Source organism: Cryptotermes secundus, unplaced genomic scaffold, assembly GCF_002891405.2.
Source record: "Cryptotermes secundus unplaced genomic scaffold, Csec_1.0 scaffold13, whole genome shotgun sequence".
Taxonomy (NCBI): Eukaryota; Metazoa; Arthropoda; class Insecta; order Blattodea; family Kalotermitidae; genus Cryptotermes; species Cryptotermes secundus.
In genome coordinates this window covers 1,579,214-1,598,984 of record NW_019734350.1, presented here as the reverse complement: position 1 = coordinate 1,598,984, position 19,771 = coordinate 1,579,214, and the positions used below count along the sequence as shown (strand labels likewise).

The following is a 19,771-nucleotide window of genomic DNA, read 5'->3' as shown; positions in this document are numbered from 1 at the left end:
AATTTATTACCCAAAGGGCACTCGCTGTGCAAATTATAGGGCCCTTTGAGAGTTCTTTGTTATGTGAGTAAAATGACATTGGTATGGCATGGATTTTTAAGAGGAAGTAATTCCTTCATTGCTTATCTGTATGTGAAGAATCTTGGGCATCTGCAGTATTTATAATAATCATATCTGAAAGCATTGTATTTATTTTGTTTTTAATTTATTTATTTGTAGCTTGCTGAATTAAATGGGAAACAGAGTGAAGAGGACTTACTGAATGTTTTAGATGTTCTTGATCTGGATGAAGGATTGTCAGATGATGGCTTATTAGTGTTGCCCCCGCCAGAAAAGGAGCCCGCTTTTGAGGATCCTTCTTTGCGTGCCAATGTTACATGTTCTGAACTACAGGAATCAAGGTGTTCCAATCGTTCAAATGGCAGTTTAAACATAAATACAGGTATGAACCCTGAGGAAAGAGCTTTGGATGCAGAAACTACGAATAAAGAATCAGTCATTTCTTCTGAACCGCACAGTCTATCAGTGAAGATGCTGGGAACTGAGTTGAAGGGGAAGGAAAGCAGCAAACAAGATCATGCAAATATAGTTGAAGTTTCTGATTATGTTGCCGGTAGTAATAATAAGTCACTAAATTCTAATTCTTCTGCATGTGGTAATGACCAGAAAACTGATGATGACATTGTTATTATTGATGATGGTGATCATTGTGACATATCACATACACAACCACTACCTCAGCAAAATTCCCATGTAGGCTCAGAGGTTGGGTGTTTGAAACCCAGTGGAACACATTCATCTCAACAAGATTCTGATGTGGAATGCTTAGAGGAATCATGTAATTCACAGAAGGAAGAGCAAAATGAAACCCGTGATTCTGATGTGATATTTTTGGACAATTCTGTTGAAACTGTAGGTCAAGGTACAGAATCTGTGAGCAAGGTTTTGGCTACAAAGGAAAATACAGATTTGATCCTTCAGGAACCTCTGGTAACGGTGAAACATCGTGATCCAAAAACATCTGCTGCGATTGCTGCAGCTGTTGATCCATTGAGCATAGAGTTACCTCAGGACACTGAATTCCCACAAAATGGAAGTGAAGCTCAAAGTGTAACTTCTTCACAGCAAAGCACATCTACCCTTTCACTTCCAGCAACAAGTAATGGTTTAGATTCTGAGATAGCAGACTGCATGATGAGCAGTACAGAAAGCAGTCAGAATGAGTTGAGTGCAGCTGCAGTGGAAGACCTTGATGATACAGGATTATCTGGTTCCATGTTATACCAGTGTGGTTATGTTACCTGCACTTTCTCAGCTGAAGTTTCATCACTGTTGAAAGATCACTTATTGGTTTGTGATCTAGCAAGGGCCTCGTCTAGCTTGACATGTGTCCATTGCAAGAAGCAGTTCAAATACGTAAACTCATTGCTGGAACATTTGCGTACACATGGCACCAGGCGTTTCAGTTGTGCATTGTGTTCTTTCCGGGCACCAGTACCACAGCATGTGGCAAAACATCTTAAACAGAGGCACCGTGTTGGCAGTACCAGAGTTGTACCCCTCAACCCTCTGAGGACAGACCCAGAAACGGCCATGTTTGTAGTGTTTCCAAAGGTAAGATGTTCTCCTTAATAATGTTATAAGTAAGTACGTTCCAGTTATCTTAGAACGTCCTGCAAACTTGCAAACTGTCTAGAACACATTGGAGGAGTCTGGTGGTCCTCCCTCACAGTGGAACCACAGAAACCCTACCCGGCACTAGAACCAACAAGCCCATAACCCAGGAAATTAATAATAAAACCTGTCTGCATCAGCAGGAGAATATTGAAGCTTAGCAATTATTTTATTTTCATTGGATAGAAACAAAAGTGCCAGGTACTCGAAAGAAAATGATGAAATTGTGAACAGTATCCCTGAAATATTTCAGTTGCCTTGCTTTATGAATCTTTGCAGTAGTGGTCAAGTTTTCTGTAAAATACACATTGTTTAAGCTTGTGCTAACCCACAAAAGGTGCATTTGAACAGAAAAATAATTTTTGTATTTATTTTTATTATTGTGACAACCATAGTTCATCATGATTTTGTTCCATCGGTCTAGATGTTTAATCAGGGTTATTATCTGGAAGGTGTAAGATACATAAGGGATGCAGTATGAAGAAAATAACCAGAAATGTTGACCACACAAATTTGGCATCTACATCATGACCAAACACCAGCTCAAATAGCATTGTAGGCCTGAGAGTTCTTGGCAAAGCTTTCAGTAATTAACCTTCCATGCCATCCGCCTTCATCTTATGTGTCATGCCCAGACCCTTTTCTGTTCCCCAGAATAAAATTACCCTGAAAGGAAGGTTTCAAATGGTGGTGGACATACTCATGAATATGGTGGATAAACTGACCATGATTCAACAAACATCCTTTAAAAGTGCTTCCAAATATAGTGCAGGTTGCTTCTCAAGAATATTATTTTGAAGGGGATAAATGCAACTAATTTCTAAGTGTAGAAGTATCATTGTTACTGATGAATTCTGGGAACTTTTGGACAGACTACCTATGTGTTATCTCATGCCTTTAGATTAATATGAAATTAAATTTTGTTTAATAAATTTGACCTAACATCCAAGTCTGAAGAATGTATTCTGTTTATAAAATTATGTTTTATGTTGTAGAATATTATCTTAGTTCCTTGTGCTTTGCTGCAAGTAACCATATTTACACATGTATAGGCCGCACATTTTTTGCCAAAAATTCAAGAGGAAAACTGGGGTGCGGCTTATATTCGAAATATTCGAAATCACACTTCATTTAATCATATTCATTTCGGAATAATTTCTACTCCTGAAATAATATTCCAAGAAAATTATTTTTTCTATAATTTCTGTCTGAAAATTGTGCTGCGGCCCATACACGCACGCGGCCTATGCATGCGTAAATACAGTATATAATTCTGTCTTACGTCTATTTTTAAGACTTGGCCACTATAAACCTCTTTCACTACAGTGGTCTAGTAGTAAGATTCTGAGTTTCCCATTTCAGTTAATTTTATCTGTTGTAGGACAAGAGTAAAGGTGGACATGGTGGTAAAAGTAGTGGTAAGAATACACAGGATGTGCGCAGCAAGTTAGTTTTCCTTCCGGAAGACGTAGAATTACTTCCACTACAGGCAATTTATACACGGCCTGTGCGATGTGCTACATGTTCTTATACTACCAAAGTACGCAGTAATATGGTACGTCACTTGCATCTCCACCTCACAAGCAGCATTATCCCAGAGGTAGTGCCACCAGAAAATGCACCAGTGAACCCTGTGCCCTGTCTTGAGAAGAAGGAAATGATGTTTGACAAAATGACAAATCTAGCTGCTAGTTCTCATATACCATCATCTGCTAAAGCATCTGATACACCATCAGGTTAGCTGAATTTACAGATGAGTTTACTGATTGGTTAAATTTGAAGTAATGAATACAGCAAAACCCTGTGTACCGTGTACAGAATTAACAGAGTTTTGACATTGATTTCCAGAATAAATCTGATCTTTTCAGGATTTAATTTATGTATCCCTTGTGTGATCAGCCAAGCCTTACTGTGGTAATGAGTATGGTTTCCTTTCAGCCTGATAGTTCCAATTTCTAATATTGATTGTTATCATAATCTTGAATTTAACATGAAAAGTTTTTTTGGTCTGTATTTGGGATATGAGGTATTATAAAACAAACGGAAATGACAAGCACTTAAAAACTGAACCCACATTCAGGTCATAAATAGTGGGATATGTTTTTTATGTGCAAGATTTATTGGGCATGCCCTTTTATATAAATTTTAAAATTTTCATCAGTGATTGTTCAGATCCTGGTCTTCTGGGTACGGACTGGTGTAGCAGTAATACTATAAATTTATATTCAGGAGATGCTAAGTATGAAAATCATCTGGGACACTGGTTCTCCTGAATGAGGTTGTTGTGGTTTTACTCAGTCCCTCCAGATAAATTACAGGATAATATCTCAGGTTATGACTGCTTCCTTCCAAATCCTCTTCACTTCTTCTGTAGTCCTGCCGTTTGTTGCTCTAGAAAGTGTCCAACCCTATCATGTTCCTCTAAAACATTGGTGTCAGGTTATGGCTGCTTTCTTCCAGATCCTATTCACTTCTTCTGTAGTCCTGCCGTATGTTGCTCTAGAAAGTGTCCAGCCCTGGCATGTTCCTGCAAAATGTTTGTGTCCACCTACAAGACCACAAGGTGTCACAACCTGTAGGACCAGAATATGTTCTTATGTCTTTTCTTTTAGGATGTACACATTCTTAATTTTAAATATATTATACAGGGAGCCTAACATTAACAGAAGAGCTTGAAGCAAAATTACCGAAGTTTGTGCCTGAGCACCAACGATATGTATGTGGAGCTCCAGGATGCAGTTATCTTACGTGTGATGAGACCATGTTGCGATACCATCTACGAGCACTGCATTTTGATGAAACAGCATATAGGTGGGTATTTAGATCCCCCGCCCCACATTGACACTGCACATATAGTCTGGTTTTGGATACTTTGTGGGACAGAATATTTCGTGTTTGTAGGGTTAATAATAGGAGTAGTAGCTTGTTAGTGTATCGAACTTAGTGTAATCGAACTTACATGAATGTTGTGGAACTTTGATGTGATTGTAAAGGGACAGTAACTGTTGGTAAGACAAATGTATCATTCCCACTTTTAACATGATCGCTGCTGCTTGATGGTGATTTGGGGCATACCTTGCTACAGTAGAACTCATATTGAGGCTTAAGTTATTTTTACATGATTTTAATTCTTATACCAGCGCATTTCAGAGTTTAGAAAATCATGAGAAGTGAAAATGATGATTCATGCAGTTTAACTCTTGATCCTCAGCTAGAAAAGCTACTGCTTTGTGCTGCATTGAAAACTTATTAAGAGGGTGCAATTTTAAGTCTAATAGAAACAGTATCTAATAATACTGTTAGTGAATCTAGCAGTTGCAGTCACGGTGAAAGCAAAGTAGCTCGTCTGCAAGTGCATTTATTATTTGTTCAAAAAGTGCCAAACACTGTTTGGTGTTCCACTACGATAAAAAATTTATTTTCTAGTGTACCTGGCCTAAGCAGAAGCAGGCATATATATATTCATTCATTCCTCCAAACACCAAATGCCATTATTAATACAATTCGTATAAATAATTTTGGAGTCAGTTTGGTACATGTAGCTTTTATTTGAAATGAAATGAACACTGTGTTTGTTCCTCACAGGTGTCCTCATTGTCCTACGTCAGCCCTTCATGAAAACGTAGGTCAAGTGGTGTCCATTGAGCGTATGGGTGCTCACTTGAAGATGCATGACAGTCGCCTGTATAAGTGTGCTCATTGCATGTACCATCACTTCCAGCGTTATGTCGTGGAAAGACATCTTGCTGACAAGCATCCAGAGAAACGACCATTTGTCCAAGTAGTTAGGGAACCAGATGTGGAATCAGGCAATGCGAAGACTGAAGCATCTGCCAGCACATCACTTGAAGGAGGCAAGATGATTTTTTTAAATATTGCTGTTTTGGTTATTTTATGATAACTGTATGAACTGCTGAGGCCGTTTAATGTTCAATTAGGCATGGTACATAGACAGTGGGGTAGTGAATGATGAAGAGGTTGTGGCTGGTGCAGCCTGGTGTTTGCACACAGAGACGGGTAAATCTCAGGATAGCTGGCCCCTAGCTGGACATTGAACCCTTTGCCTGTTTAATACTCTGAGAGATGTTATTGATGTGGTGATATCCTTTGTTTTTCATTGATTATATTTGTTACAGTGAATTTTAAAAAATTGTAGAGATTTGTGTGCATGCTAGTGAAGTGAAATATTGCGGGTAGATTTTGGAACCATGGATTATTAACTGTTCTTTGCCATCAATATTAATATATATTGTCACATGTTGGGTATATAACGCGACAAATAACTTCACGCCTTACTGGATATAGCGAATTTTATTTCACATTCGCTCTTACAATCACACAGTTTACAAGCTCAACATTATTGCCATTGGCAGTATCACAAATACTCTACTGCAATTAACTGGTGACTGACTCGTAACTAGATAACTCGAGAACTTGAGAACTGTCTTCGGCGGCTGCTAAACTTTAACTAACTGCAGTGGCTGTGTAGTTCCCTTATATAGTCGCAGCGCCCGCCTGTTACGCAATGGGTACTGCTGTTGCCTGTTACCCGTGTCACAGCTGCGTTGCGTGTTACATCACCGCGGAGAGTAACGACAGCGCTACGATGCCGCCACATACCGCTGGGGAGGGAGGGGTGTCCTCCATTGCACAACTCGTCACAATATATATACCGATCACAGTGTGTTCAATATCCTGCTGAAAATATTAATTGCAGCTGCTTTGTTAGGAAGATACCACAGAAAAGCACAGAGTGTGTACGACGTACCAGAGTTAGAGGATTCAGAAATGTATTTATAAACAGATGGGACAAGGTTAACTGTGACCTCTTCTCTCCTCCCCCCCCCCACCCCCCAAGGACCTGGGTACCAGAAAAATGAAATGGACAGCTGGTGGCAACACTGCACTTACTGCCTAGCAGGTGACCATTCACCCCACTTCTGCACATTAAGAGAATGTAAGATGGCATCAGACAGTTACTGTAGACCATGAAGTTGCCAGGCGTGGCACTCTGATCTTTCTTCCTCAGTGTCCTCTCCAGGTCTAACACCATGTAATGTTTACCTTCCTGAGAGTGAATTGATATCACTTAAAAGATACAGAAAATATCAAGTGACTTTAAAGATTTTGTTGTGTGAGGTTGCATGTCATGGCTCCCAGAAATTTGCTGAACATCAAATCTAGTGGAATTGTGCAACTTCTAAATGCCAGTAACTGTGTCTGAGGGCTTCTTAGTGCTGCTAGATTTAAAATGTCGCATCACTCCTGTTGAAGCCACGAGGTAGACCACCAAATGGCACAAGGTCGATTACTAATGGTCAGAAAGTACTAGAATGGTGTAACTAATCAGTCCCATTGGGACAGGCCTTTATGAAGGGGGTGCATAGGCATGGGGGAAGGTTTACCTTTATCTTTACCCATCCTACTACTACTATTACTACTACTACTACTAATAATAATAATAATAATAATAATCTGAACTACATTTTCTAATTGAGTAGAGAGGTAGAGTAAAAGTAAAGCTATCCCTGTAACAGGCCATGAAGGCCCATAGGGTTGTGAGATGCTGAGGATCCCGCATTATCTAGACAAACGGCTCAAAGATGGCGATAAGGTTGTCAGCCTTATGCACTGGCCGCACTTTAGTCCCCAGGAAAATTATTTAATTAATTCCTGGTACTCATTTCTGTTAGAGGCTGAGTGAACCCCAGGGCGGCCAGAAGGATTAGGTCAATTGAAAAAAATCTAATGACCTGATTGGGATTTGAATCACCAGACAAATAGAACACTCAAAGAAGTCATTGCTGCTAGTATTATTGAACAGTTTTCAACATACAAATCATGTTCTGCAAGTAGACTGGGAGTTTGCTTGAATGAAAATTGTGTATGTTGATATCTGGGGTTTGACTTATTGAAGAACTGGTTATTGGCTCTATTTTCCTACCATGAGCAGTTCTTAAGTGCAAAAATTCACTGTTTTCATTGAAACAGAAAAGTTGTCATTACTGTGGCCCTTTTATGAGTGCTAAATCACACAGTTCACGTCCTAACATGATCCAATTCCCTGTATTAATTTTAATATAAGCCTTCCATCGACATCTTGATTTGCCGTCTATGTAAGATTTTCCAGCAATATTGTATGGTCATATATGCAGCATGGCTTTCCCCAGGCATCCTATGTGTACAGCCATAGAAAAAGATGAAATGTCTTTCAGTTCCTCTTGTTTTGACAATTTTACACATGTGCCCATGTGCACAGGATATGTATGTACTCTGAAACCCACATTTAATGTCTCTCGATTGAGGGTTGAGTGAACCCAAGTCAGTAACTCCATGTCAGATTTCCTTATTTTAAGATACTGCTCAGTGTTCAAATCCCCTTCTCCCTAGAGAAACCTTAACTTAGGTTTTCACAGTACAGTATTACACATGAAATCCTTTTAGTGTAATGTTTTATACTCTGTATTGTTAACTTATAGCAGGAAATTCAAGTAGTGCAGGAGCTTTGAAGAATCCATGGCATTGTGGTCTCTGCAAGTTCCAGTGCTCGACACGATCTGAAGTGTTGGATCATACTTCAGGTGTGCATGGGCTGAAAAGTCAGTTTAAATGTGGGCTCTGCAGTTACCGGTCTTCCTCCAAGGCCAGTTTTGACTCTCACTTCGCATCCAGGCATCCTGCTGCAGAAAATGTGGAGCTCATCCATGTATATCGCAAGGTGTGTAACCATTTATACCAGTTGAAAACAAAGGATTTAAAAATAATTAAAATATTTCACAAAATGTGGCTTGAAGTTTTGAAAGTGACAGCTGAATTTGGGGAAAATATACTTTATCAATGTAATACAAATTGGGCATTGAACAGTTAAGCTTGGGAAATTATAGTGTGTCGATGTAACATAAATCTGGCAATGAACCACTCAGCATGGGAAAGTCTTTCATCTCAGTAAGACTTGAATCTGACATTCTTAATATTACTGCCACATAATAATGATTATTATTTCCAGTGGTGTTTTGAAAGTTCATTCCATTCAGGCTCCATTTGATCGGATCTGTATGTAAATGTAAATTGTTTTGTATCCTTACATGTTTGTGTCTTCATCACTGAGTGTTGTAAGAAAATTTGTTCAAGAAAAGTAGCATACTTATGTTCCAGGAGTTCAAGGGAAACCAACAAAAACAAGTTATAAACGTATGATTGGCATAACAATTCTGTCACATTCTGTTTTTATTATGCCTGGATTTTCAGTGCCCGAATGTTAACTTTTGATGATATCTCCCTAATTTTATGCATGTGATGCAAACAAACAGAATAAATCCAACAGTTCTAGAGTTATGAGGCAACAGAAAAAAGAAACTTTTTCAAATTGTCAATGAAAAATCCGTCGAGTGTAACAATGTTTTTAGGTCACTTATTTATCTCACTTGCCTTACATGTTTCGGTTCAAGAGAAACCATCATCAGAGGCACGTATTACAAACACATGAAAACACTGGCGTTGTTTAATGTACACAGTATGTAAGCTGCGTGGACGCTGTTACAGATGTCGAAGTGTAAAAGCACAACACTTTCTAGTAGCATTGAATGCACGTACAACTCTTGCATTCCATCTGAAAATTGCCCTCAAATTGAGCCGTCAATGTTAAAATATTTAAAAGTTTAAAACATTTAAAGTAAAATGTTCGGCTCCTTGTTGATTCGTCCCGATGATGGGAAATGTCAACTTGAGGTTATGTAGGCTTATGGTCGGATGTTTCTTACGCGTTGTGTGTTGTGTTACATTGTTACACTCGACGGATTTTTCATTGACAATTTGTGATTGATAGTGTAACGGACCAAAAATGAAACAATTCAAAATAGAAACTTTTTGTTTCATTGTCTTGAAAACTGAGGAATTGTTTAAAAAGCATTTAGAATGTTACAAGTGAAATGTGCTAAAGCTGAATGCAGAAATTTGTGTAAGTCTGCATGTGAAGTATCCATTATTATTGCACAGTTTTAACCAAAATTGGAGTGGGATGACAAATTTTAGGGAAACTTGCTGGTATCAGACATATGCAGTCAAACAGTTCTTTTCTGTGTTCTTACCCCACCCACAGTGGCACATTAAATTCACCCGGACATTTAAATTTGTCACTGTGACATTTAATTTTATAGTTCTTGCTCCCTTTTTAAAATGCAATATCTCAATCGTGTGTCATTATAAAATTATAGCACGAAAAGAAGACCAATTAACATACTTCACATACTTGCATTTTCATTTCTATAAACATTACATTAGAGTTTACATATATTTCTTTTAGTAAAATTCTGTGCTTTTGGCCTCATTCTCATAAATCTCCATTGGCTTTCATTTCCATTCAGACTACATGATCTTATATATATGCCCGAGTCATGCACATTCAGTATACGCCATCTTGACCTCTAGTATTTAGAAATGAAACATGATCATAGTAGTTGGCTGACAAAACTGTCTAGTGAAAACACACTCTCCCAGCTTGGCTTACTGTGACACTGTGGATGCGTCATTCATAAACAGAGTCTCTTATTGTCATCTTGGCTGAAATTGTACTTCCTTCGCAAGCTCAAGGCTAGTATGGATGAATGAATTGAACTGTTCCTCCAAACACTGACTGCAAAATCATTATCTTTTACAGGCTATGAAATCATCACTAAAATGATTATACCACTGGAAACATTGCCACAACTCAAGTGGCAGATACTGTGCCCAGGGTAAATAATAAAATTCCATAGATAACCAGATTTGGCTTCACACAATTCAAATGATTCTATGTCATATCTGGCACATTTTGAAGGAATGTATACCTACCATGACAAAGATCCCTGACATCACTGACATTTTCTGCTTCATCAGAGCTGACTCTTTGTTCACCACCTGACAAAATTTTCACATTTATTTCACTATCACTACTATATTCACTCTCTAAAATATCACTGCATTCATTCTCTTCTAACAATTCATAAAACACCTCGTCACTTACGCACATCATTTTGCTAGGACCTACCATAATGTTTGGTCAAATGAACTCTAACCCAGGGCAGCTATCAAGCAATTAACAACTTCCTGTCACACTCTGGAGTACCTAGAACATCTTGCAAGCACAACCTACAAGTTTCCATTGCTGACTGGCATTATATCTACAAGGGAGTAGTTAGAAATGTGTGACATGCATAGACGTCATAACCACTATGATACACAGTACTGCATGATGTCTGTAGACATCATAACAACTTGACTAGATAATGAAGGTACTTCCATCAGTTCTCAAATTTTTACATGTGGGCAGACAGAAATATGGTGAATCCAGCAGGTGCATTTTTGCAACTTCACATATGTGCCAAAAAATAAGGAAGAAGAAAGAATTAACAAAGAGTTCTTAATGGAATTCATAAAACCTTTTAGGCTGTTGCAGAAGTTCCAAGGAAGCCAACAAGAAAGAAGAAGTAAATGTATAAGTAAATTAAATAGTAAGGAGTTATAGTGGGCATGGGCCANGCCGCGCCAAAGCTCAAGCGGCTAGTCGCTGGCTTCCCACCGCGGCGGCCCGGGTTCGATCCTGGGGATCCTGGGATTTGTGGTGGACAAAGTGGCGCTGGGGCAGGTTTTCTCCGAGTACTTCGGTTTACCCTGCCAATCTTCATTCCACCAATTGCTCCACAATAACCCTCACCTATCGTCTGGGTCTGGTACAATAGTCCAGAAGTGGCCGCAGTACAAGGGACTTAGTCCCACCCCACTAGCATTTAAAAAAATATGGTGGGCATGACTCATAAAGTATGTATTTTTGTTGTACAGACTTCCAGTCCTAAGTAATGTAAGATATGTTGGCTTTGAGGGTCTCAACAGTAGTGGCTATAGAGAATTCTGTCCTCTGGGATATAATGCCATGTGGTCCAGTGAATGTCAGATGATGCTCTGAGAAAAATACCTTCTCCATCTTCAAGGTGTAAGCCATGCTGATAATTTTATTCATGGGTTTCTTCCTCCCCCCCCACCCCCCCCCAACAAGTGAGTGTATCACTCATGTTTCTGCATTTGAGATAACCTGGTGATTGTGTATATTATATACAGGTGGATACTTCTCAAACATCCCAGTCATCAGGAGCTAAGAATGGGTCCCCATTGGAAATAGGTTTATTTGACACAACACCTCTGTGGCGTAGAGACATGCAGCGTGTAAGACATATCCGTGGAATATTGCTTGAAGAAGAAGGTGATGTTCCCAAACCTGACATCATCCACAGGACAAGTATTGATATTGGGGAGATGGAAGAGAAAGAAGGGAAATTTGGTCCTTATGGAAAACCTGTAGGGAACCTCTACTGCTGCACATTGTGCAACAAATATCGTACAAAATTCAAAGCAGATTTCAGAGACCATCTCTACAGGGAACTTTCATATCACAAGTAAGTTCTCAGTTTTAAGTGTTCTGTATGCCGTGACATCTGGGGGACCCCCTCCGGTATAGATATTAATTGTGATTTGCAGAATACACTGATTCTGTAGACTTGTTTCTTTCTTTATGTAACAGTAATGCATTAGTTGTGTAAGTTGTATAGTATCTGGTAAGAAATGATAATGATAATTATGGATACAAAGCAGACTTGTAAATAATTGAATGATTATGTGCCTTGGTACATGCGTTACATTGTGCATGGTTTGTTCGTTCTGTGAGGTTGAAAATTTAAAGCTACTGTCAGTTTCAAATATACTGTATTCATATTGTGATGTACAAGCTGAAAGCCAGAAGTGCAGAGTAATAATAAATGGTTGTGGGTAGGGAATGGCTCAGTAAACACATTCCCATGGCAGTGGATAGGCATGCAACAACAGAAGAACTGTTGGAAGTAGTGTTTTCTGTACAGTCCATGCTAAGACTATAAGGGGGACCAAAACCAGTGGTCAGTCAGTAAAATATAAGAGGCTTAAACTTGGCCATGGTCAAGTATATGACTGTTCAAGTGACCAAGCTGCCATTGTAGCATAAGATACATAAAATAGGCATTATCTGGTTTGCAAAGCCTGTACAGACAGAGGACTTTTATATAGTGCAAAAAGTAAGGATTTTTAATAACATGCTATATGAATATATGTGATATGTAAATTTGACAAAAGCAAGGCATATTCATAAGAGACAAACCCATCTTCTTGTCAGAGAGAATGTTACATAAGGACTATGACTACAAGGTTTGAGTTGCAAAAACAAAATCTGGTTGTGAGCCTCAAGGGCCTTGGTGCCAAAACGAACTGATTGGTTTTAAACTGCAATTTATAAATTGACTCTGACTGTGGGCAGGCAGTTGAGAAGGTGAAGACACAGTTGGAGTTGTGGGTTAGACCAGTGGTTCTCAAACTGTGGGGCGCGACCCCCAGGGGGACGCGAAGGGCTTGAAGGGGGGGGGGGCGCAGTATACTTTCCTACAGATAAAAATTAAAACTGCCCCAAATCAATTAGAAAAGTAACAAAAAGTAAAAATACATATAGAAAAACTTTTGATGAGTACAGGCTTTAATTATCATGAATTTTAAACTAACCAATAATTATTCTCTTTACCAGCAATTATAAAACGCATATGCCAGAGGCAGCGTTGATAGTTTGGCGGCAGCCGCATCCTGTGAAATCCTCTGAAGTCTAGACTTTTTAAAATGCTGTGTGAGGAAAGGTGTTTTTTAGTGATGCTCGATGGCTTTCAAGAGGCAAGGTATTAAAGAGAATGTTTAAGCTGAGGCATGAGGTGTTCTGTTTTTTAAATGGGGAAAATCACTCACTGGCAGACAGTTTCAGCAACAAGGATTTTTTTATTGAAAATGGCTTACTTCACAGATATATTTGAGAAACTAAATATCCTCAACACTTCACTTCAAGGGAATGAGGCAACTGTACTTTCTTGGAATGACAAAGTAAAGGCATTCATGAGAAAATTAGAGCTCTGGAGAAACAGTATGGAAAGTGACACGGTAGACATGTTCCCTACTTTGGTGTCAAATGTTACAAGACACTGATAATCCAGTGCTTCCAATGGGAATAAAAAGCTGCCTACTTGATCATCTAATAATGTTGAAATTTCATTTCAAAAAATACTTTTGTGATGATTTTAATAAATTTAATTGGATTAAAAATCCATTTGAAAATGCTCCTGGGCCATCATCTCTGAAGGAAAATGAGCAAGAACAACTCATCGATCTCACTAGTGATACTTCATTAAAAAGTAAATTTAAGGAATTGTCTTTGTTGGAGTTCTGGATACATATTGGCAAGGAATTCCCAACTTTGAGCCAAAAGGCGTTGAAGGTACTGATTTCTTTCGCAACAACTTACTTAGGCGAGACAGGCTTTTCTGCTTTGGCAGCTATAAAGTCAAGTTACCATTCAAGGCTAAATATTGCTAAAGAAGTTAGAGTGGCCATTTCTGATATTACACCACGTTTTGATAAACTTTGTTCTCAAAAGCAGGCCTGTCCATTACACTGAACTTTGACATTTAAATGTTTGATTTTCTTTACAGAAAAAAATTAAATACTTGTTAGTTAAATATCGTTTCATTTCAATACATATTTTGGTTAATTGCAAGTGTTAAAACTAATTTTTATTGTAGGCCTAATATTGTGATACTTTAATTTTGAGTAAAAAAACCGCTAAATAGTATGTAGAAAAACAAAATAAACTGAATAAAATGTCAAACATACCATGGCTTCTATTTTGATAAAAAAACAGGCTGGGGGCCTAAGAGTATTTTCTCTTGTCAGGGGGGCTCAGAGGTAAAAAGTTTGAGAACCACTGGGCTAGACCCAGAGACAGTCATCAGCCAGTGATGAGAGAATCCATTGAACACAGAAGCCAAGGAATCCATATTGTTGTGGGGTCTGTTACTAGGTGACATCTATGAGTATGAACCTAGAAGACTTTCTGCTTGCTGTAGTGAATTGTAGAGTGCATGAATTAGCAAGAGCACTATAATTACTTGTATGAGTTCAGTAAATCCAATTACCAATCAAAATCCATGTCTAGTCACCAAACACATGACAGGTCAATGCTGATGTGAATCTGCTGGGTGATAACTAGGGCCCGGATCTTTATGCGCTAAAAAGCAGGAAAATATGCACCAAAATAAAACAATATGCACTTAAGAAACGGGTCACTTTATTCACTCGCGTATTTACACGTATCATTCACTGCAGAAAGTAGCATCACAATAGGCAACTAGAAGTCTTTCAATGTTTTCTGGAGACAAACTATGTCTGTTGCCCGTCAAAATGAGTTTACAGGCCAAGAATGATTTTTGTACAACAATTGACATGATTGGACAGTATTTATACACTTGCGCCGAAGGTTCGGAACATTCTACTGGCAAAGATACCCTAATTCCACTCAAATACTGACTGACTGACTGAATCTTTTTTAGTCCTGAGTTCGAATTCCACACCATTTCTAACATGCATTTAATTTTCTCTCTAATTTGGCCTGGAGCGGAATTCAGTGAACAAGTTCACGTGAGTCGTGAAGGAGTTTGCCACAAGATTCTAAGCTCTCAATGGCTTTTGAAACTGTAGAAAAATGTGCATGAATAAAATTCACATCTTGAGAAACAGTATCACATCCAAACACCACTTTTGCATCACGGACACATGCATACTCATCTTCAAGTTTTGCAACCACTTCTTTTACTTGATTGAAATTCTCCTGATAAAATGAAACTGCGAATAACCATGTCCCCCACCTAGTTAGGACAGGTTCAGGTGGCAAGAGGAACCTGAGGTAGGCGATCTTTGTAGAACTGGACACGAGCTGGTGCTTTCAGAAAAGTTTTCCTCCCACTTGCAATTAAATCGTTGGAAACTGTGCGCGTATTTTTTCTGCAATACGGTGTAACCCGTGCGCTAAACAGGTAACATGTATAAGTTTTGGATAAAATACTTGTAAGGCCTTTGCTGGGGGCCGCCCCATAGCTCAAGCGGTTAGTCGCTGGCTTCCCACTGCGGCGGCCCGGGTTTGATCCCAGGTTTGGTCAAGTGGGATTTGTGGTGGACAAAGTTGCGTTGGGGCAGGTTTTCTCCAAGTACTTCGGTTTACCCTGCCAATCTTCATTCCACCAATTGCTCCACAATCACCCTTACCTATCATCTGGGGCTGGTACAATAGGTCAGAAGTGGCCGCAGTACAAGGGACTTAGTCCCACCCCACTAGCAATAAAAAAAAGGCCTTTGCTGCTTTCAACATATCCATCTGTGAGTAATGCAAGCACCTTATAACAATTATTGTCAATTTCAGATGGCCATAGTAGTCACAGAGAATCGTTTACAAAACTTGCTATTGTTCTATGGTTGGTGTTCTCTAGTACTTTGCAAGAAAGAAGATGAGGTTTGCCGGGTTCCTCTGGATGTAGCTTACCAACTACGAAATTTGCTGTGTATCACCACATAAATTGGTTGTCTCATCCACCGATATCCAGACACAGTTCCCTCAGATGTCAGAACGGATTGATCCCAGAGTAGATTCATACAGCAAAGGCAGATATTTTTTCTAAGAGTTGATTTATTGGGATTTTTTGAATTACACAATATTTCTCCAGAAATGATCGCAGAACTGGATTGCGAATTTATTCCATGGAAAGTTGCTGCATACTAAAGCCTTAAAGATCTGCTGAAAATGTATTAACAGAGGACTTGGGTTTGACCTATGTAAGAAGTAGTTGTTGTGGTGTGCTGTTCTTCCCCTTCTTTTCCATAATATGTGCAGTCGTTCCTGAGTGTTGTTCAAGTTGAAATTTCTGTTCACTTTTTACTTCCTTTGCGCAAACTTGACAGTACACGACAACACTGTCTGTTGAATAGTCACTATTACCCGACACCGACCAATTTTTTAAATATCTACTGCTTCACTTTTCTTTAGGCATTTCCAGTACACGAACACTTTTCTGATGCAGACTATTAAAGAAAAGAGTAACACATTAACTGAAGAGACTTCTCTCAACACTAGGGTGACCAACTTTCGGTAATGAATTTAAGGGAGATTTAGTTAGGGTGACCAACTTTCAGTCATGAATTTAAGGGAGATTTAGTGACGACAAATTTTGTGCATTTTTAGCGGCGTGGCGTCAATCCAGCAAACGTTCATGGAATGGATAATATTAAACAAAACAATTAATTTACATTGTATATAATATACAGGTCACAATATAGAATAAATTTTACAAATTTGCATGTTTCTTAGTCCTAGCATATATGTATTTGTCCACTGATGCTGCAGAACTAAGCATTTTTTTATCTTTGCAAATTTAAAAACTCTTTACAACTATAGTCATAATTAATTTCTACCATTAGCTCTGACTTAGTGAAAAAATTCTCTCAGTATGGACATTGCGCCTGGGATGCTTAAAACAAAGCCTAAGATCTTGATAAGGTGTGGCACATCAATTTGTTTGTTTCCTAAATCACCGAAAATATTGACCCAACTTTGTTCTATACGTCCTGTTTTTACCACATTCAGAACACTTTTTGCACTATAAAACTCTTCATACAGGCTGTCCTCATTTACAAAATCAAGATTAAATTCTTTTACAATGGTTTGAAAATGTCTGAAAGAAAGTTCAGTGTTTAAATTTAATGGCAAAAGACAATGGACACGATTTGCATTTGATAACTCAAAATTCTTAGAAATGTACTTGTGCAAGAAACAGTAGAAATTAACAAAATCATCTCTAGCACATTTCTGCAGGGGTGGATTCAAATTTTTTCCGTGGCAGTACCAAAAAACCTGTCCTCTATCCTTTGCTGAATTTTATTGCCTACACATCGCAGNTCATTCACACTTTTGAAATAACTCTTAATAAGTAACCAGTTTTGTATGAGCCTGTCCACAGCTGATGTTAGGGTAAGCCAACAAGTGGGTACATGACGAACAATCTCCAACTCAGCATCAACAAGATCAAAGAATGACTTCAACTCTTCTCTTCTTTTTGCTGATACTGAAAAATGTCCATATATTTTTAAGATGATCATTTCAATATCCACATCCAGTCCATCAGATGCCTGTTTTGTGGCATTATGCAATATATGATTTGAGCAGTTTGCTTTAAGCACATTTTTGTTATCTTCTTGTAGTAGTTTGAACACAGAATTATGCTTCCCATAATTCACATTTGCATTATCTGCACAATATGAAGTTAGATTTTTTATATCTAACTTGTGTGTATCAAGTGAAGACTTGATCAAATTATGGGTAGCATTAGCTGTTTCCTCAGCTTGTTCAATGAAGTCCAGGAGCCTATTTTTAACACCACTAAGTGGGTCAAAATAGCTCACAACCAGCGGGAATATCTTTCTGTTTTTGTGGTTGGTGGCATCAGTTGCAGTAGAGAAAAAGTTGCTTGATTTTGCTGGATCCTTGAACACATCGATGAAGTCTTGCATACTTCTTGGCGCTAGAACATTTTTCACAATAGCCTCTGCCTTTGTTCGGCCACAGGACATCTTCTTAGCCAAGTTAGAGTCATGGAAAATATCCTTCGATAACTTATTTGCGCAATCCATACTTCTGTAGCTGATGTTGTGTTTTACAGTATTGAAAACCAATGCTAGCTCACCTGCAACGTTTTTGAAGTCTTTGCTGCTGTTCCCGAAAAAGAGGTGTAAATTTGAAGAGGTCTTCACTTTCCTTTCCTTTCATTTATGCCCTTCTGTGGAAGAATGTTGTCTGCAGTCGGTATTACCCCCATGAGCGATGCTGAACTCATGTTTACAAAGTATACAATGAGCTCTGTAAACGTTGGAGCGCACGGACTTTAACCATAAATATTGTTCTTCCCATTTTCTCAAGTAAACACAAGTATTTAGTTTTCTTCTTAGGTAAAGTTTCTGCATTGTTGCTTTCACTTTCACTGTCACTACTCATTATGAAAATGGATTCAATTTGGTAATTATTTAAAAGCACGAGGATGAACACGGCAAGAAGCAAGAACAGAAAATATTACAATCTGGAAACGGATATTCCGCTATCGATTAGTATATGCTAAACTTTCTATCAATTATTATAGGTAATTTTTCGATATTTATCGATGAATACCTCTAAGTCTAAACTGTCGATAATAATGACAGTTTATATCGGAATGTATTTGGCGGGAATAGTATATAATTTAAATTTTGCGATCTTGATTGTTAATGAAATATACGGGAGAAATAGAAGGTCAATACGGGAGCCGGGAGGATCCAAAAAAATTAGCTCTAATACAGGAGATCCCGGGAAATACGGGAGAGTTGGTCACCCTACTCAACACCAACCCTCTGATGCTACTCTCGGCTGTGGTGGTCAGTGGAATACAGGAAAATCACACCCCCTCCCTTTTGAAATAGCCAAGCTACCTGCTTGTATTGTAAAAGTGCCGTTACTCAGAGAGTTGAGAATGGCAACTGGAAGGGGATGTCCAAAACACGGGCAAAACCAATTTTGTTAGAGAATATTTTAAATTATCCTTAATTTCAAACATATGCAGAAATATGCTCTTACGTTTAGAATATGCAATAATGACCAAAAGCCCTCAAAATATGCATTTGCATATACATTTTCAAAAAATCCGGGCCCTAGTGATAACATAGATACCATAAAGAAAAATACAGAAACTTTAATTGATACTATTTAAGAGCTTAGTCAAGAGGTAGACGCAGAGAAAACTACGTACACAGTGTGTCCAGGTTCTTTTAGGACTGTGTTCATTAAAAATACAAGATGTGAATTATTTTCAAAATTTCACTCTTTTTATTCAAAATGGTCTCCTTCTGAATCAATACATAGCTGGAATCGATTGAAAAGTTCTCAAAAACAGTCACTGTACTCCTTTTGTGGAATCACATTTAAAACTGTGGTACATTCCTTTTGGATGCCCTGGATGGTTTCGTGACGGTCTCCTTTCATCGCCAACTTAACTTTTGGGAAAAACCAGAAATCTGCTGGAGCCAAATCTGGTGAATACAGAGGATGATCAAGGACTGTGATCCCTTTTCTGGCCAAAAAATTGTGCACAATCTTCGATTTGTGGGGTGGGGCATTGTGGAGGAGTGACAAGGAACCTTGCTCTCAATA

The 19,771-nt window shown here is 38.5% G+C and overlaps 1 protein-coding gene across 2 annotated transcripts in view; it reads left to right on the top strand.

Annotated features, from left to right (window-relative positions):
- The window catches only part of LOC111868748, a 79,342-nt gene that overhangs the window by 46,271 nt on the left and 13,300 nt on the right, over positions 1–19,771 (top strand). Inside the window, exons 12-17 of one of the 2 annotated variants that reach the window (XM_023859686.2) lie at positions 220–1,614; positions 3,056–3,410; positions 4,323–4,485; positions 5,260–5,528; positions 8,157–8,392; positions 11,767–12,101. In XM_023859686.2, coding sequence (XP_023715454.1) covers positions 220–1,614; positions 3,056–3,410; positions 4,323–4,485; positions 5,260–5,528; positions 8,157–8,392; positions 11,767–12,101 — 2,753 coding nt within the window. Of the gene's footprint in view, positions 1–219; positions 1,615–3,055; positions 3,411–4,322; positions 4,486–5,259; positions 5,529–8,153; positions 8,393–11,766; positions 12,102–19,771 lie in introns of both variants that reach the window. The other variant, XM_023859685.2, reaches the window with a different exon arrangement.